The sequence below is a fragment of the Oryctolagus cuniculus genome, chromosome 3 (genome assembly GCF_964237555.1).
Source record: "Oryctolagus cuniculus chromosome 3, mOryCun1.1, whole genome shotgun sequence".
Classification (NCBI taxonomy): domain Eukaryota; kingdom Metazoa; phylum Chordata; class Mammalia; order Lagomorpha; family Leporidae; genus Oryctolagus; species Oryctolagus cuniculus.
The window spans coordinates 122,061,055-122,081,199 of NC_091434.1; the positions used below are offsets into that span (position 1 = coordinate 122,061,055).

Sequence of the window (20,145 nt, forward strand, 5' to 3'; positions counted from 1 at the left end):
GATTCAGACTGTACAATACGCACCATCCACATTATCCAGCATACCACTAGAAACTACTAGACAGAAAAACAGGAGAAATGTGATCTATAGAAAACAGAGTGAGTAAAAGCCAACCACAAATTATCCAGATTACAGAATTAGCACAAAGACTTTAAAACGACCATTCTAAATCTTTAACGTACATGAAGGAGATATAGAAATGACATGCAAAAAGCTGAGGGGCCTCAGTAGAGGGAAGGAAATTACAACTCAGATAAAACATGGAAGTTATAAAGCTAAATATGTCTTCCTATAACTGAAAAAAAGATGAACAGTAAATTGAGCATGCCATAGAAATAGTGAACTTGAAGACACGTCTATAGAAATAATCCAAGGTGAAGCACAAAGATGGGAGGGAAAAGGAATGTATCATCAGCTCCCTTTGAGACCAGAGCAAACAGTCTAAAGCTAGAAATGTAGAAAAGAGATGATAGGTCAGAAAATCATGAAAACAATAACAGTGAAAAGATTCCCACATTTGATTAAAAATATTAACCTTCAGAATGAGGAGGCTTAGAAAAATACGTACGAGGTAGAAACATCCTGAAAAACAAAGGTAGACAACAAGAGCAGTTAGCAGAGGAAGGCTACATTAATTATACATTTCTATAAAACAAAATAAATGCTCAGTCTCTGAAGAAATGCTGAATGTCATATTTAAAATACTGAAAGAAACCCCAAAAACTTAGTTCAGAATTCTGTATCCAGTAAAACTCCATTACAGATTATATATAAAATAAATTGAATAATAAGCTTAAGCTGAAAGAATTTCCTGTGAGAACTGCACAGCATGAAATGTTAAATGAGGTTGATTAAGTTGTAGGGAAATCATAGCAGGTGGAAATTCAAATTTGCAGGTAAAAATAAAAAGAGATAATATAAATATACTAGCAAACAGCAGAGACTCACTTTTACTCCTCTTAAGTTATTCAAATAGCCATTGACTAATTGAATGGAAACAGAGCTGGATTGCATTGTTGCTGTAGGCTGAATTGTGTTCCTTCTTCTACCTTCATGTCTCAATTTGTGTGTTGACTCTGTACCCCCAATATGATGGTATGCAAAGATGGGATCTTTGTGATGTAATTTGGGTTAGATGAGATCCTGAGGGCAGGGTCTTCATGTTGGAATTAGGATCCTTATAACAGGAAGAAGCCTCAGAGAGCCTGCTCCCTCCTCCCACCTCCCTCCTCCCTTTCCCCCAGAGCAATCTGGCCCAAATGTGAGGGGAAGCAAGAAGGTAGCCTTCTGTGAGCTGGGAAGACAGCCCTCACCAAAATGCAGCCATGATGACACTCATATACCCTCCAGAACTGGGAGAACCAATTTCTGTTGTTCTAGCTACTCAATCTATGGTAGTCATGGCAACCTGAGCAGATGAACACATTGTATAATTAATATACATATATAACTTTATATATAATATATCTAATTATATATAATAAATATATAATTACATATTATACTTTATGTGTAATATGTTATAAACATATATAATTATATACATACATAAATATATAAATATAATGATAATTATTAATAATTATACAATTGATATGTAAAGATAGTCTGATGATTTTATCACAAAATGTGAGCCTTAAAGAGGATAAGAGTATGGAGGTTTTTATGTTTTATGTAAAATACTGTGTGAGAATTATACTGTGACAGGCAATTATTAAAGCTAGCACTAACAGTAACAATGGAAAAATAGAAAAAAAAATCAAACAACAACAACAACAACAAAACCGGAAACCAAAGACCAAGGCAGAGGTTGGACAAATAGAAAAGAGTAGGATAGTAGATTACAACCACATAGTGTCAATTCCTACATTAAGTGTAGATAAATTAATACTTGAAAAGATTGAAGCAACATTTCAATTTACAAGTATATTAAAATGGACTTGGAAAGCCATAGCTTTAGACGTGTCAAGTAAAAAACATAAAAAACATGGAATAGCTCTTCTGGGAGATGTCAGTTTATTGTTATCAATAACTGAATCAAACAAATAGAAAATATTAATGGGTGCATCTAGGAACACAACTAAGAAAGGTACGTAGTTGCTATGCAGAAAACTATCCAACAACCTCAGCATGCTAGCTACTTTATTTTCTTCCTAACCTGATTGAACATAGGAAGCACATTACTTTAAATCTGAAGAGACAAGAAAAGGGACCTGTTTAGATTACAGATTAGATCAGGTTAGATTAGATTAAATTAGAGAAACTGATCCTTTGTCTGACAGTGTTATGGCCACTTGAGTTTATAGTAGCTCAATAATATCAGATATCAATTAGTTTAATGCTAGTGTTTGAGCATATCTAAAGATGTCATCAGGATTTAGAGAGAAGAATATATCCTATTTTGCAGAATTTAGGATGAATCAATTGATGTGCCCTTAAAGAAAGAAAAATGTGCTAATTCATGCTTTTTTTTAATTGAAGAAGTTCAGTATGAGGAAATCTAAAAAAATCAACAATATGGATAGGGACATCTTATTTAGGACACTGGTGACAAGAAGCAATAATCAGAAAAGAGACATTACAGGAAAGTAATCAGTTAATATTAGAGTTAGACTGAGTTAGTTTCATCAATGATGAATGTTCATCAGTTTCCAGTTTGAGAGTAGGGGTAGATTTTAAAGAGACTTAGATGCCAAAGTTTAGACTTTGGATCTGTAAAGCTTGAGTTCTACCATTTGTTAGCTATGTGACTTTGAACAAGCCATTTCATTCTGTGTTTCCATTTTCTCTTCTATGGAACTTGGAGTTAGAAACACATACTTAGGCTTCTCATGAGGACAAGGAGAATCTATGGTTCTTCTGTCACACATCAAAACTTTGTGTCTAGGAAATCATCAGTAAAAGCAGTGGAGACTGCTGTTTCTCCAGTAAGTAGGAGAGGGTAGACAAGAAGGACCTGTTGGGTGACTATTGCAGAAAAACACATATCCTATCCTAATAACTTTGTTGTTTTCCAGGATGTCTCATTTCCTCAAATCATTCCACTGTCATCCAACACTGAGGTAGAAGTCTGAGAACTCCCTTTGGTACCTCTACCTCAAACTTCTATATGAACAAGAGCCTCATGTATTTTCCTTCATAAGCAACTCACCTTTATCTCCTGAATTGAAACTTTACTTTCTAAACCCCAGACAGAGCTGCTACTATTATAATCTCTCATCTAACTCACTCAAAGGCTTCAGTTTTGTTTCCATGCTAGTAGTTCTTGCCCCTTAACCCAAGGACAGCCTCAAAATCCTCAACTCTGACCATAGTGCCAAAGATAAAATATTATTATGCCTTCAAGATTCTGAGCAATCTGGCCCAAATTAACGTTTTGGTGCAAGAATTAGTTTAGGAAGGAGAAAAAAGAAAGTTAATTGGATCAAAGGGTAGTGCCCCTGTTTAGACCAATTCTCTGTTATCAGACCAGCACATGAAGATCGGTTGTGTTTTGCGGAGGCGAGTGTCACATGGGAAGGAGATGAACTGTGCATGTAAAGCACAGAGAAAGTTTGGGGGGGAGGCAGATTCAAATCTAGCCAAGGTGTGCAGGCACCCAGCAATGAACAAGCTGTGTGACTGGAGGAATAGTATGGGGTTATAATAAACTGGGTTAAGGGACATTTTGAATATCAAATCTGGGAATTAGACATGTGTGGAGCAGCATAATCAGAACTCTAATTTCAGTTGTTTTTATTTAAACAAAAAAAACTAATTTTATTTGAAAGGCAAAGAGACAGGCAGATGAAGAGAGATCCTTTATCTGCTTTTTTACTTCCTAAATGCCCGCAATAGCCAGGGCTTGGCCAGGTCAAAGTGAGAAGTCCAGAACTCACTCTGGGTCTTTTATTTCGGTGAGAGGAACCCAAGTACTGAAGCCTTCAGGGTGTGCATTAATAGGGAGATGTATTGGAAATGGAATAAGTGGGACTTGAACCAGGTACTTTGATACCAAGCTAACTTAACCACAGTGCCACACACCCACACCAGGATTGTAATTTTCAATGTTTGGGTTTATTATGGTTCTCCAGAGAGACAGAACTAGTAGATTATGTACAGGTGCATAAAAGGGGCTTTATTGGGGAACTGGCTTGCAAACCATGGCAGCTATGATGTCCCATCACAGATTGTTTGCAGCCTGGAGAGCTTGGGATGTGAGAAGCATGGTTTCAAGGGGTATGTGGTGTAATTCCTGGAGTCCACAGGCTGGCAAGCCTGGAATGGTGATGTCTAAGGAAGCAAAAAAAAATGTCTCTGTTCTATTGGGTATGGGAATACTAATTTTCCAGTCACATTTGTTCTCTGGGCCCTGAGCCAATGAGATGTTGCCTGTCCACATTGAGGACAGGTCTGATCCACTCAGTCCACTTAGATTTCACAGCTTCATATTTTTTGGAAACACCCTCACATATACATACAAAATAATGCTCCTCCAAATTTACAAATATCCTTTAACCTGTCAAGTTGACATCGAAAATTAGCCATCAGATCACAGCAGGTATCTCCCTACTGCCCTATCTCTGTTTCCACCTCTATTCTTACCATGGCCTGATCACAAATTAATGAACTCATACATCTTTTATCTCTCTGGCTGCAGGCTAAATTCAGTCTTTCTTCACTTTTGTGTGCATCAGGATTGCTAGAGAAACTTCCAAAATTTCAGTTTGTAGGCATGGATTAGTAATTCACCTAAACGTCCTTTGGGGAGAGTATACAGTGTTTAATAAGATGCTATCTAATTCATGACAGTCTTGTTCATTAAAAACCCTTTTGCTTTGCATACATTAGGATATGCAGGTCTACAGGAACAAAACTGGGGCTGAAATTAATCTCTCAGCATGAAAACGGGATGAAGAATGAAAAGATTTTGGGAATAAATTAAGAGAGACCAGGAAACACTGACGCAGATACAGGAAAAGAAGCCAAAATAAATCTCTAGTAGTGGTATTCATAAGTTGGATTTTAGGAAAATAACAAGGTATAAGGGATGTTTAAGTTGTTAGCTATGGGTATGTGAGAGAATAAGTGGTCAAGTATGCTTCTAGGGGCTGGCACTGTGTTGTAGCAGGTAAAGCCACTGGTTTCAGCGCTGGTATCCCATAAGGGCACTGCTTTAAGTCCAGGCTACTCCACTTCCAATGCAGCTCCCTGCTAATGGCCTGGGAGAGCAGCAGCAGATGTCGCAAGTGCTTGGGTCCCTGAATACATGTGAGAGACCCAGAAGAAGCTTCTGGCTCCTGGCTTCAGATTGACTCAGCTCCAGTTGTTGTGGCCATTTGGGGAGTGAATCAGCAGGTGGAAGACCTTTCTATCTGCCTCTACCTCTCTGTAACTCTGACTTTTAAATGAATAAATATATCTTTTTAAATAAATGCTTCTGGCCAACAGAGTCCTTCGCTGCCCAATGGAGAACAAGACTGCATGGCCACAGGAACCAGAGTATGTGAGGGAGCTCAAACCTAGCCACAGTAGTCCTGAAAATATGATTCAAATACCAATTGTAAAATTCAAGTTTAGATTCAAGATGGAATCATTTTTCTCTGTCGTGTTAAAACTTGTGATGGAGTTTTATGAAACAAACACTTCAAAGCTGATAGCTAATCGGAAAGTAGAACAGTGCATCTCAACAGCTCTGGAGACAATCAGGTAAGAATAAACATTCTTTCAGATGATGAAAAACAAGTTCCAGTTAATCTGATATCCGATATTGCCAGAGACACAATAAAATCAGGTCATGATAGCTAAAAACACTCCCTGTTCATAATCATGAATTCCCACATCTATTCATCTTTAGTAACCTAACTGGTTAATTAGGTGAGGAAGAAGAGAAATAGTATAAAAAAAGCAAACAATGCAGAAATCTTTGTTTTCAAAAATGAAATCTTGTCTACTTTTCTCCTAATCAAAGTATGTGTTTTAAGGAAAAATTGAAAATTATACATCACAAAATAAAAATCAGCTACAATCTTAACTGGTACAGATATTAGGGGATATTTATCTACATCTATTCTCTTTTTTTTTTTTTTTTTTTTTTTGACAGGCAGAGTGGACAGTGAGAGAGAGACAGAGAGAAAGGTCTTCCTTTGCCGTTGGTTCACCCTCCAATGGCCGCTGCGGCCAACACACCGCGCTGATCTGAAGGCAGGAGCCAGGTGCTTCTCCTGGTCTCCCATGGGGTGCAGGGCCCAAGTACTTGGGCCATCCTCCACTGAACTCCTGGGCCATAGCAGAGAGCTGGCCTGGAAGAGGGGCAAGCAGAACAGAATCCGGCGCCCCGACCGGGACTAGAACCCGGTGTGCCGGCGCTGCAAGGTGGAGGATTAGCCTGTTGAGCCACGGCGCCGGCCTACATCTATTCTTATAAATTCACCATATTTAAACATTTGTCTATCTTTAACACTGTGTTCATATCTCATTTTTTTTACATTTGTGGTTTAGATACTTCTATTTAAGCAGTACATTTCTGAAGTTTATTGTTTCTGTGCAAGTCAGATAGTTATTTCTTTTCTTTTTTTTTTTTTTTTTTTTTTTTGACAGGCAGAGTGGACAGTGAGAGAGAGAGAGACAGAGAGAAAGGTCTTCCTTTTTGCCGTTGGTTCACCCTCCAATGGCTGCCGCAACCAGCGTGCAACGGCCGGCACACCGCACTGATCCAAAGCCAGGAGCCAGGTGCTTCTCCTGGTCTCCCGTGGGGTGCAGGGCCCAAGCACTTGGGCCATCCTCCACTGCACTCCCGGGCCATAGCAGAGAGCTGGCCTGGAAGAGAGGCAACCGAGACAGAATCCGGCGCCCCGACTGGGACTAGAACCCAGTGTTCCGGCGCCACAAGGCGGAGGATTAGCCTAGTGAGCCATGGCACCGGCCCGTTATTGCTTCTTAATGGAGATTTAATTCTTTTTATATGTTGGTATGAATTTTTTAATGTACTGGTGTTTATACAATATAACATTTTTGTTATGGCATTATAAGAGTATTATTTGATTTCACATTTGTTTCAGATTATTTATATTTTATACAATAGAAGAATAACACATGTGATTTATTTGCAAAATAATTCTGTTCAGGATCAATTTTATGTCTATGCCCCCAATAATAAAGAATTAAACATAATATTCTCTTACTCCTGCATTTCTCCCAGTGCAGTCCAAACTGAGTATTTACACCCAAATGAACAGAATTAATTTTTGTCATCACCATTTATTTTGGAGGGGGGAACATGATGAGAATAGTACATTTTATTTATTTTTTTACATACAGTTATGGTTTTTATTTATGAGAAGATGCAGAAAGTCTCTAGAAAATGGAAACACTCAGGCATCTCAGATGGACATGCCCCAGTGTAGGGTCCTGGGGGACAACTTTTCAGATGCAGGGGCTGGGGCATTTGGCTGGAACCTGCAGGCAGCAGGCACACAGTAGGCATCTGAGAAGCTTCCTGCCAAGCCCTTTCCAGCCCTTGCTCTGGACAGAGGCAGCTGCTCAGGCTCAGGCTCAGGCTCAGGCTCAGGCTCAGGCTCAGGTGCTGGGACCTCTGGGATGACCAGGCCCCACTGCTCCTGGGGCAAGGGGTGGAGGACACAGGCACAGAGACCGCCTGTGGGGCTGGGTTGGAACCTGGGCTCCTCTCCTCTTGCACCTGTCCAAGGAGGGGAGATGCAAGCAGAGTGGCAGCAGCGGTAGAATCAGGCTCTGCTCCTGCTCGGGCTCAGGCTCCAGTTCAGGCATCTCAGGTGGTAGACCTCTTTTCTGGATGTGCCAAGATGTAGGCTACTGGGAGACCACTTTTTGGCAGCAGGGGCCGGGAGTTTGGCTGGGGCCTATAGGCAGCAGGCACACAGTAGGAATCTGAGAAGCCTCCTACCAAACCCTTTCCGGCCCTTGCTCTGGATAGAGGCAGCTGCTGAGGCCTCATCCTCCTTTGGCTCAGGTGCTGGGGCCTCTGCACCACTGGGTCCCCACTGCTCCTGGGGCAGGGGGTGCAGGAGGAGGCCACAGGTATGGGCTTGGGGGCTGGGCTGGCACCAGGGCTCTTTTTGTCTTGCAGCAGGGCAAGGAGGAGAGACACAAGCAGAGGGTCAGTAGTGGCGGAATCAGGCTCAGGCTCCTGCTCTGGATCAGGCTCAGGCTCAGGCTGCAGTTCCGGCATCTCAGATGGTAGAGCTCTTTTGTAGACGTGCCCCGATGTAGGGTCCTGGGGCACCACTTTTCAGCTGCAGAGTCTGGAGAGTTTGGCTGGGGCCAGGTTGGAGCAGGCACACAGTAGGAATCTTAGAATCCTGCTGCCAATCCTGCCAAACCCTTTCCAGCTTTGCTCTGGACAGAGGCAGCTGCTGAGGCCTTGGCCTGCTCAGGCTCAGGCTCAGGCTCAGGCTCAGGTGCTGGGACCTCTGGCCCCACCAGGTCCCCATTGCTCCTGGGGCAGGGGTTGGATGAGGTGGCCCCAGGGATGGGCTCGGGGGCTGGGCTGGACCAGGGCTCCTTACCGCTTGCTGCCATCCCAGGAGCAGAGATGCAAGCAGAGTTCAGCAGTGGTGGAATCAGGCTCTGGCTCCTGCTCGGGCTTAGACTCAGGCTCCAGTTCAGGCATCTCAGATGGTAGACCTCTTTTCTAGAAGTCTCTGACATAGGCTACTGGGGCACCAATTTTCAGCTTTGGGGCTATGGCTTTTGGCTGGGACCTGCAGGCAGCAGGCACACAGTAAGCATCTGAGAAGCCTCCTGCCAAACCTCCAGCCAAACCCGTTCAGGCCCTTGTTCTGCACAGAGGCAGCTGGGGCCTCAGCCTCCTCAGGCCCAGGCTTGGGCTCAGGTGCTAGGGACTCTGGCCCCACCGGGTCCCCACTGCTCCAGGGAAGGGGGTGGAGGATGTGGCTACAGGGATGGGCTCGGGAGTGGCCTGCACCAGGGCCCCTCTCCTACTGTAGTAGTGCAAGGAGGAGAGACACAAGCAGAGTGTCAGCAGTGGTGGAATCGGGCTCCGGCTCCTGCTTGGGCTCAGGCTCAGGCTCCATAAGGGATCTCAGGTGGTAGAGCTCCTTTCTGGATGTGCCCCGACGTAGGCTCCTGGAGGATCACTTTTCGGCTGCGGGTGCCAGGGCATTTGGCTGGACCTGCAGGTGGCAGGCACACAGTAGGCATCTCAGAGGCTGCCTGCCAATCCTCCTGCCAAACCCTTACTGGCCCTTGTTCTGGACAGAGGCAACTGCTGAGGCCTCAGCCTCAGGCTCAGGCTCAGGTGCTGGGACCCTGGTCCCACCTTGTCCCCACTGCTCCTGGGGCAGGGCATGGAGGAGGCAGCCACAAGGAAGGGCTCGGGGGCTGGCCTGGCACCAGGTGTCCTCACCTTTCGCAGCAGTGCAAGGAGGAGAGATGCAATCAGAGGGGCAGCAGTGGTAGAATGAGGTTTCAGCTCCTGCTTCCCATAAGACTCAGGCTCCAGTTAGGGATCTCAGGTGGTAGAGCTCTTTTCTGGATGTGCCCTGACATAGGCTCCTGGGGGACCACTTTTTGGCTGCGGGGACTGGGGCATTTGGCTGGGACCTGCAGGCAGCAGGCACACAGCAGGCATCTGAGAATCCTCCTGCCAAACCCTTACTGGCCCTTGCTCTGGACAGAGGCAGCTGCTGAGGCCTCAGCCTCCTCAGACTCAGGCTCAGCCTCTGGGACCTCTGCACCACCGGGTCCCCACTGCTCCTGGGGCAGTGGGTGGAGGAGGCAGCCACAGGGACAGGCTCAAGCTGGGCTGGCACCAGGGCTCCTTTTGTCTTGCAGCAGTGCAAGGAGGAGAGATGCAAGCGGAGGGTCAGTGGAGTCAGAATCAGGCTCAGGTTCCTGCTCTGGCTCAGGTTCAGGTGCTGGGACCACTGGCACCACCGGGTCCCCACTGCTCCTAGGGCAGGAGGTGGGGGAGTTGGCCACAGGGATGGGCTCGGGGACTGGGCTCGCAATGGGTTCCTCTTCACTTGCAGTAGTTCAAGGTGGAGAGATGCAAGCAGAGGGGAAGTGGAGGCGGATTCAGGCTCTGGCTCTGGCTCCTTCTCAGGCTCAGGCTCAGGTTCCATTTCAGGCATCTCAGATAGTTGCCCTCTTTACTGGACGTGCTGTGACATAGGCTTCTGGAGTATCACTTCTTGGCTGCGGGGGCTGGAGAGTTTGGCTGGGGTCAGTTTGCAGAAAGCACACCATAGGCATCTGAGAATCCTGTTGCCAATCCGCCTGCCAAACCCTTTCCAGCCCTTGCTCTGGACAGAGGCAGCTGCTGAAACCTCAGCCTCCTCTGGCTCAGGCTCAGGCTCAGGCTAGTTTCAGGCTCAGGTGCTGGGACCTCTGCACCACCGGGTCCCCACTGCTCCTGGTACAAGGGCTGGAGGAGGCAGCCACAGGGACGGGCTCAGGAGCTGGGCTGGCACCAGGGCTCCTTTTGTCTTGCAGCAGTGCAAGGAGGAGACGCAAGCAGAGGGTCAGCGGTGGCAGAATCAGGCTCAGGCTCCTATTTGGGCTCAGGCTCAGGCTCAGCTGCTGTGACCTCTGGTACTACCTGGTCCCCATTGCTTCTGGGGCAGGAGTTGGAGGAGGTGGCCACAGGGATGGGCTCAGTGGCTGGGTTTGCACCCAGGGATCCTCTTCAATTTCAGCAGTGCAAGGAGGAGAGATGCAAGCAGAGGGTCATCGGTGGTGGAATCAGGCTCAGGCTCCTATTTGTCTTGGGCTCAGGCTCAGGTGCTGGAAGCTCTGGCACCACTGGGTCCCCACTGCTCCTGGGGTAGGGGGTGGAAGAGGTGGCCACAGGGACAGGCTCAGGGGCTGGGTTTGCACCCAGGATTCTTCTTCTCTTGTAGCAGTGCAATGAAGAGAGATGCTAGCAGAGGGTCAGCGCTAGTGGAATCAGGCTCAGGCTCCTACTTGGGCTCAGGCTCAGGCTCAAGATCAGGCAGCTCAGGTGGTAGAGCTCTTTTCTGGACATGCCCCAAAGTAGGCTACTGGGGCACCACTTGTCAGCTGCAGGAGCCTGGGTGTTTGGCTGGGACCTGCAAGCAGTAGACACACAGTAGGCATCTGTGAATGCTCCTGCCAATCCTCCTGCCAAACCCTTTCCAGCCCCCGCTCTTTACAGAGGCTCCTGCTGAGGCCTCAGCCTCCTCAGGCTTAGTTGCAGGGATCTCTGGCACCACCAGGTCCCCACTGCTCCTGGGGCAAGGGGTGAGTAGGCGGCCACGGGGATGGGCTACAGAAATGGGCTGACATCAGGGCTCCTAACCTCTTGCAGCAGTGCAAGGAGAAGAGACAGAAGTTGAGGGTCAGCAGTGGTGGAATCAGGATCCGACTCCTGCTAGGGCTTTGGCTCAGGCTCAGGCTCAGGCTGAGGCTCCAGTTCCGGCATCTCTGATGGTAGAACTCTTTTCTGGATGTGTCCCGACATAGGATCCTGGGGCACCACTTGTCGGCTGCAGGAGCCTGGGTGTTTGGCTGGGACCTGCAGGCAGCAGGCACACAGTAGGCATCTGTGATTGCTCCTGCCAATCCTCCTGCCAAACCCTTTCCAGCCCCTGCTCTGGACAGAGGCAGCTGCTGAGGCCTCAGCCTCCTCAGGCTCAGGCTCAGCCTCTGGGACATCTGGCCCCACCAGGTCCCCATTGCTCCTGGGGCAGGGGTTGGATGAGGTGGCCCCAGGGACGGGCTCGGGGGCTGGGCTGGACCAGGGCTCCTTACCTCTTACTGCCATCCCAGGAGCAGAGATGCAAGCAGAGTTCAGCAGTGGTGGAATCAGGCTCCGGCTCTTGCTCGGGCTTAGACTCAGGCTCCAGTTCAGGCATCTCAGAGGGTAGACCTCTTTTCTAGAAGTCTCCAACATAGGCTACTGGGACACCAATTTTCACCTTCGGGGGCTGTGGCATTTGGTTTTGTCCTGCAGGCAGCAGGCACACAGTAGGCATCTGTGTAGCCTCCTGCCAATCCTCGTACCAAATCCTTTCCAGCCCTTGATCTGGACAGAGGCAACTGAGGCCTTGGCTTGACTCAGGCTCAGGCTCAGGTGCTGGGACCTCTGGCACCACCAGGTTCCCACTGCTCCAGGGAAGGCGGTGGAGGAGGTGGCTACAGGGACGGGCTCGGGAGTGGCCTGCACCAGGGCCCCTCTCCTACTGTAGTAGTGCCAGGAGGAGAGACACAAGCTGAGGGGCACCAGTGAAAATGTTAGGCTCTGGCTCCTGCTCGGGCTCAGGCTCAGGTTCCTTTTCAAGCATCTCAGTTGTTACACATCTTTTTGGGATGTGCCCAAATGTAGGCTCCTGGGGCACCACTTTTCAGCGGTGGAGGCTGGGGCTTTTGCCTGTGTCCGGCAGGCAGCAGGCACACAGTAGGGATCTGAGAATTCTGCCAATCCTCCCGTCAAACCCTTTCCAGAGCCAGAAAGGACAGAGGCAGCTGCTGAGCCCTCAGCCTCCTCAGGCTCTGGCTCGGGCTCAGGCTCAGGTGCTGGGACCTCTGGCACCACCGGGTCCTGGGGCAGGGAGTAGAGGAGGTGGCCACAGGGATAGGTTCGGGGGCTGCACTGGACCAGGGCTCCTGTAGTTGTGCAGCAGTGCAAGGTGGAGAGACGCAAGCGGAGGGTCAGCAGTGGTGGAATCAGGCTCAGGTTCAGGCTCAGTCTCAGGCTCAGGTTCAGGTGCTGGGACCTCTGGCCCCACCAGGTCCCCACTACTCCTGGTACAGGGGGTGGAGGAGGCAGGCACAGGGATGGGCTCAGGAGCTGGGCTGGCACCAGGGCTCCTGTAGTCTTGCAGCAGTGCAAGGTGGAGACACGCAAGCAGAGGGTCAGCGGTAGCAGAATCGGGCTCAGGCTCAGAATCAGGCTTGGAAAGTCTGGCACCACCGGGTCCCCTCTACTCCTGGGGCAGGGCGTCAAGGAGGCGGCCACAGGGACGGGCTCGGGGGCTGGGTTTGCATCCTGGGGTTCCTCTTGTCTTGCAGCAGTGCAAGGAGGAGAGATGCAAGCAGAGTGGCAGTGGTGGCGGAATCAGGATCTGGCTCTTGCTAGGGCTCAGGCTCAGGTGCTGGGACCTCTGGTACCATCTGGGCCCCACTGCCCCTGGGGCAGGAGGTGGAGGAGGCAGCCACAGGGACGGGCTCGGGGGCTGGGTTTGCACCCAGAGTTCCTCTTGTCTTGCAGCAGTGCAAGGAGGAGAGATGCAAGCAGAGTGGCAGCGGTGGTGGAATCAGGATCCGGCTCCTGCTAAGGCTGAGGTTCAGGATCCATTTCAAGCCCCTGAGGTAGTTCCTCTTTTTACTGGAAGTGCCATGACAGTTCTACTGGGGCATCACTTTTCGGCTGCGGAGACCGGGGCGTTTGGCTGGGGTCGGCTTGCAGCAGGCACACCATAGGCGTTGGAGAAGCCTCCTGCCAACCCCTTGCCGGCCCTTGCTCCGGACAGAGGTTGCTGCTGAGGCCTCAACCTCCTCAGGCTCTGGTTCAGGCTCAGGTGCTGGGACCTCTTGCACCACTGGGTCCCCTCTGCCTCTGGGGCAGGGGGTGGAGGAGGTGGCCACAGGGATGGGCTCAGGGGCTGCACTGGCACCAGGGCTCCTCTTGTCTTTCAGCAGTGCAAGGTGGAGAGATGCAACCAGAGTGTCAGTGGTGGGGGATTCACGCTTCGGCTCCTGTTCAGGCCTGGGCTCAGGCTCCATGTCATGCACCTCAGAAGTTATACTTCCCCCCAGGGTAGGCTCCTGGGGGACCACTTTTTGGCGGCGGGGGCCAGGGGGTTTGGCTTGGTCTGGCAGGCAGCAGGCACACAGCAGGATTCTGAGAATCCTGCCAAACCCTTTCCGGACAGAGGCTGCTGCTGAGGTCTCAGCCTCCTCATGCTCTGGCTCAAGTTCAGGCTCAGGCTCAGGTCCTAGGTCCTCTGGCTCCACTGGGTCCCCACTGCTCCTTGAGGAGGGTGTGGAGGAGGCAGCCACAGGGGTGGACCCGGGGGCCGGGCTGGCACCAGGGCTCCTCTCCTCAGGATGTTCTTCCGACTTGGGCTTGGGCTCCCGGCAGCCCTGGGGTGACATGGGCTCACAGTTGAGGAGGGCAGGTGCACTCCACACCTCCCTGAAGTTGGCATGTAGAGGTGCACCCTGTAGAACCAGGAAGTTGTGCTGCGTAGGCACGCCCACAGGGGCACTCTGCCTGTAGGGCCTCATCTGCTCCAGGCTCTGTGAATGTGTTTCCAGGGACAGGAACCTGGGCTGCCCAGAGCTAGATGTTGTTGAGGCTCCAGAGCTTGGGTAATTCTGGTCCTCTGGGTCCTTGGCAACCCCCAGGGACCACACCTGGGTCAACGCCTCATGCTCAAGTTCTTCCCCAATGGTGTTGAACCAGGGATGGTGTTTTGCTTCTTCTGCCGAAGGCCTCTCCCGTGGGTCCAAGCTCAGGAGGGAGCTCAGGAGCTCCTCCAGGGCGGGGCTGGCTGGGCAGGGCAGTTCATAGTAGCCCCTCCTGATATTTTGTGTAAGTTCCGCCTCATCCTCCCCGCTGAAGGGAACCGCCCCCGCCATCATAGTGAACAGGATGACACCAAGACTCCAGACATCTGCTGGAAAGGGGTCATAGCCCCCAGGTTGAAAAACCTCGGGGGCAGTATATAGAGGCATGCCGCAGGAGTCGTGCACCAACCCGCCCTCGGCCAGGTGGCAGCTGAACCCGAAGTCCGACAGTTTTATTCTGTGGTCGGAGTTCAGCAGCAAGTTGTCTAACTTGAGGTCCCTGTGGGCTACACGCTGGGCGTGACAGTGGCTCACGGCCGCGAGGATTTGCTTGAATAGGGCCATGGCCTTGGGCTCTGGCAGGCCGCCCCGGCCCATGACAAGATCATAGAGGGTGCCTCTGTCCGCCAGCTCTAAGACGAGGCACCGGTGACCCTGGACATGACAGACCTCTAGCAGCTGCAGGATGTTCTCGTGGTTGAGCAGCTGCATGATGCCAGCTTCCTTCTGCGTCTGCTTGATGTTAAAGGGGTCGCAGACATCTTGCCGGAACACTTTGACAGCTACATTCTGCTGTCTGGACTCCTGGCGGGCCAGAAACACAACGCTGAAGCTGCCGTAGCCCAGGACGGACAGCAGCTGGAGCTCAGGCCGAGGTCTGTCTGCAGCCTCCTTGCTGTCACGGCTTTCCATTGTGATGGCACTCACTACACTCGCTCTCTACACTCTCTAACTTATATGTACACAAATACTAACTAATGACTTATCCTTACTATGATATCTAAAAAGGAAAAAGGGACAACAAGGGGACTCTCTATGAAAATGACTATATCAAACTATCTACACTAACTACTCTAATGAAATGCAACGGCAAGAATAAATACTCTCTAAACAAAACAGAACACAACAACCAGAAAAATTTTCAAAAAACGAACTCTAAATAACTATTCTAACACTATGAAATCTACCAACACTGCTTAACTAAAGGTGGGGGAAGCCAAAAATGACATAAAACTACAAACAAAGACAAAATGGGCAAAACAACAAATGGGTGGGAAAAAAAAACAAACTAACACAGCATGGGGAAAAGGATAAACAGAACAAAAGACAAACAAATAAGCAAAATCGCACCACCACCACCACCAATCGCAAAAGCGGGTCCAAATCACTCAGGTCACTGCACTAGCTCCCTGGCAAAATGGACAAAAACCTGGGCTGGGCAGCCACTTATATAGGAGTGTGGAATTCCGTAACCATAGAGCTGCTTATGAAGTCAGAGCAAGAAATGGTCCAGTGGCAAAGCATGAATTTGTACTTGATGGCAGTTGGTCCTTGTGAAGTCAGTGCAGGCCAAGGACCAATCACAGCTACAACTAATCCTCGGGGCTTTTCTCAAGAACCTTCCACTTGACCCTGTTCACTATCTCTGTCAGTACTAGCATTGTAGTATGCTATTGTGGTCCCTACATATTGGTGCTCAGAAACATCTATTGAGTGATTTTAAATGTGTGGAGTAGCCATCACAGAGACAATGATACAAAATATATCAAATTAGGGTGTATGCTCTCTTATCAACACAACTTCTCTATTTCAGATCTCATATTTTCAGGTAGTACACCCTGAGTCAGGTAGAGCATTTTTTATAATCTGTTCTGACTTTGTCTAACCATAAATGTCTTTTTATTTTCTTTACACATTAATAGGAGCCTGAATAATAAAGCAGGAGTATATCAATTTACCCTGAAAACAGTCACATTTTTAATATTTTATTTTAAAATTTACTTAATTTTTAAAGTGAAAAATTTCATATTTGTCATATATACGTATTTAGGCACAGAGTGATCCTTCCCACCCTACTCATGCTAACACCATCCCTCCTCCATCCTTTCTTATTCTTTATTTTAATTTTTACAATGATCTACTTTGTTTTAAGGATTTATTTTTTTATTTGAAATTTATTTATTTATACAGAGAGGTAGAGGCAGAGAGAGACAGAGGTGTTCCATCTGCTGGTTCACTCTCCAAATGGCCACAATGGCCAGAGCTATGCCGAGCTAAAGCCAGTAGCTTCTTCTGGGTCTCCCATGCGGGTGCAGGGCTGAAGGACTTGGGCCATCCTCCACTGCCTTCCCAGGCCATAGCAGAGAGCTGGATCAGAAGTGAAGCAGCTAGGACTCCAACTGGCACTCATATGGGATGGCACTGCAGGCAGCAGCTTTATCTGCTACACCACCGTGCATGCCCCAATGATGTACTTTCAGTTTATTTTATACTTATAAAATTAGTCTTACACTAAGTACATAATAGAATAAATAGTAAGCATAAAATAACATTCACATTTTATGTATACATGTTTATGACATATTCTTTATCATCAAAACTCAAAACTTAAGAATATGTCATACTTGAAATTATTTTTGCATTATTTAGTGATGAAATAAAGTTTGTAGTCAACAGGTTACTTTTTAAAAATCTTGGGAATATTTTTAATACTATGACATTATTTTTGCTTTATTTGCTTAAATGAAGATCATCTGTGATTTAGAGCTATCTATGCATTCTTTGCTCTTGATATACACCATTTCATCTTTCAGTGCTGTCATATTTTAAGGGCATTTTCACTCCATTTCGAGGTTTTTTGTTTGTTTGTTTTTTGTTTTTTTTTTTTTTTTTTTCTTGCTGGAACTCTTGACGGGGACATAAGGCAAGGAGATCAACCCTGAGGTGGGTGTGGCCTCAGCCCCCAACCCCAACCTCAGGGCAGGGCCAGGGCCGCAGCAGCTAAGTGGCACCCCTACCAGGCCCTGGCATCCGCTCAGGCCTTCGGGATTCTGCCAAAGCCCCGCACTTGGCCGCGGCTCTGATTCTAGACTGAGGCACCCCTTGCTTTCTTTTAAATAGTTACTTAAAACGCCCCCCAAAACAAAGCACAAACGTGAAGTAGGGGGCTGGTGGGAACAGGCAATCGCATGTGTCTGAGCTGGGGATGGCAGCAGCCTGGGCAGGGGACCGAGAGGCCGCCCAGGGCTTCGACCTGGCCGGGTTCCGCCAGCATCTTCCGGCCCTGGCGGCCCCAGCTCCATCCTCTTCCCGCAAAAGGCAGAGCCCCGAGTGTGCTGGCCACCGCGAAGCAGCAAGCAGAACTGCTCAAAGCCGTCGGGCAGCGAAGGCGGCGGCTCCTCCCGGCGGGCACAGGGCTGGCTGGCGCCCTGCTCCTCCTCGCCGGGTCCCTGGGGGTGGCAGAGGCGCGCGGCCGCATATTAACTGATTTTTCAATGTAAAGCAAATGTGCGTTCCTAGGATCAATTCCACTTGGATAGGATGCATTTTTCTTTTACTATTTCACTAAATTATTTCCTAAGATTTTGTTAAGGAATTTTTATATTTTTGTTCAAAAGGGACACTCACTAGTATTTTCCACTTCTTGTAATGCCCTTTCCAGATTTTTGTATAGGATGTTTTACTCTCTTAAAACGATGTAGTATGTTTTCAGTCTTCTTTTTCAGAAAGATTTTGTGTAAGATTGGTATTAATTACTTCTTAAAGACTTGATAGAGAGGGGGTGTCTGGTTCAGCAGTTAAGATGCCAGATGTAATGACGCCATCCCATATCAGAATGACTGGGTTTGTGGGCCAGCGCCGCGGCTCACTAGGCTAATCCTCCGCCTTGCGGCGCCGGCACACCAGGTTCTAGTCCCGGTCAGGGCGCCGGATTCTGTCCCGGTTGCCCCTCTTCCAGGCCAGCTCTCTGCTGTGGCCAGGGAAGTGCAGTGGAGGATGGCCCAAGTGCTTGGGCCCTGCACCCCATAGGAGACCAGGATAAGTACCTGGCTCCTGCCTTCGGATCAGCGCGGTGCGCCGGCCGCGGCAGCCATTGGAGGGTGAACCAACGGCAAAGGAAGACCTTTCTCTCTGTCTCTCTCTCTCTCTCTCACTGTCCACTCTGCCTGTCAAAAATGAAAATTAAAAAAAAAAAAAAAAAAAAAAAGAATGACTGGGTTTGTGTCCCAGCTCTGCTCCCTGGTCTACCTTTCTGTTAATTGCATCCTTGAAGGTAGCAGGTGATTGCTCCAATGGCCGGGTCCCTGCAACCCACCAGGGAGAACCGGATTGAGATCCAGGCCCCTGAGTTTGACTTGGTCCACACCTGGCTCTTGAAGCTTTCAGGAAGTGATTGGGGGGTAGAAGATCTCCTTTTGTGTCTGCCTTTCAAATAAAATTCAAACAAAAATATTTTTAAAGGAAAGATTTAATAGAATTTACCTGGGAAGGTGCTGTATTAAAGTGTTTTATTTGTGGGAGTTTGATATTATAAATTCATGTCATTACAATGTAAGCTTCCCTCAATCATTTTAAACCTTTCTTCTTTCCGATTTAGAAATTTGAAGCTATGAATTTCCCAACTGATACAGTTTAACTGCACTTTACAAATTTTGGTCTATCATATTTTCATTCCTTATCAGTTCAATTTATTTTCTCACTTTTATCTTGAATTTTCCTTGACCTCTGCAATATCTAAAATGCATTGTTAATTTACAAATATTTGTGAATTCTTAATATATTGGTTTTGTCATTGATTCCTAGGAAGGAAAAATTTAGCAATAGATGATTGCATACTATTGTTTTCTAGGAAAAAAAAAATGGAAGGTGACCAGGTCAAATCCCTTGTAAACACAGTAAGGAATGATATTGCTGGTTGGAGAATGAGTATTTATGGAAAGCTCTTTAGTAGTCTACTTATGATTTGTTAGGATAAACGTATCTTAAAATCTGTGGCTGTCCAGCACATATTTTCTCCAAAATGTTGCATAAGCTATGCAAATAGAGGATAAACAATGCTATTTTACTTCTATTCCTTCATTTTGCAATGATCTTTTCTTTACACATTGGTGACTTTCTGACATGTATCGTTTTTATGCACTTTAATGAGCTGCTTTTGACATTTCTTAGAATGCAGAAATGCTGCTGATGAGTTCACTTGATTATTATTTGTTTGCGAAATACTTCTATTTCCCTTTGTTTTTTATGCATTTCATTGGGTATATATTTAAAGGTTGGCAGGGTTTTTTGCTTACGTGGATTCTGATGACAACTTCTCTTTAATTCTTATCTTTGTTCCTCAAAAAGATCAGACTCTAGGGAGAGGGAGAACTCTAAAGATTTTCTCATTGCCCTTGATTTTTGTAGCTTGAATATCATATGCCTATATGTAGATTTTGAATGAATATACAGTAGCAAAGATATGCAACTTCTTGGTGTGGGAAATTATAAGACTTTCTTGAAGACATTAATAACTGGAGAGATGGAGACCAACATCATGGCACAGTGGGTTAAGACACCACCTGTGACCCTGGCATCCATATGAGCACCAGTCTGAGTGCCAGCTGCTCCAATTTCCAATCAGACTCCCTGGTAATGCACTTGGGAAAGCAGCAGAAGGTGGCCCAAGTACATGGGTCACTGCCACCTAGATGGGAGGCCTGGATGGAGTTCCTGGCTCTTGGCATCAGCCTGTCACAGCCCTGGTTGTTGCGGCCATTGGGTGACTGAACCAGCAAATGGAAGATCTCTCCCCCCCCACTATGCCTTGCAAATAAATAAATCTTTACAAAAGTAAATATCTAAAATGCATTG

At 47.8% G+C, this 20,145-nt stretch overlaps 1 protein-coding gene across 6 annotated transcripts; it reads right to left on the reverse strand.

Moving 5' to 3' along the window:
* Positions 1–1,616: 1,616 nt before the first annotated feature.
* Positions 1,617–16,866, reverse strand: LOC100356443 (serine/threonine-protein kinase MARK2). Of its 6 annotated transcripts, none has more exons than XM_070071053.1 (5): positions 11,752–16,866; positions 11,300–11,515; positions 9,386–11,069; positions 8,962–9,152; positions 6,045–8,720 (listed from the first exon to the last, which is right to left on the reverse strand). In XM_070071053.1, the coding sequence occupies exon 1, from the start codon at positions 15,202–15,204 to the stop codon at positions 13,348–13,350; it is 1,857 nt and encodes a 618-aa protein (XP_069927154.1). In that variant the 5' UTR covers positions 15,205–16,866; the 3' UTR covers positions 6,045–8,720; positions 8,962–9,152; positions 9,386–11,069; positions 11,300–11,515; positions 11,752–13,347. The 6 variants fall into 6 exon arrangements, with proteins under 6 accessions (XP_069927155.1, XP_069927157.1, XP_069927154.1 ...); XM_070071055.1 differs by having other exon boundaries at positions 6,047–8,202; positions 8,644–9,152; XM_070071052.1 differs by having other exon boundaries at positions 6,048–8,274; positions 8,526–9,152.
* Between the last annotated feature and the right edge of the window lie 3,279 nt (positions 16,867–20,145).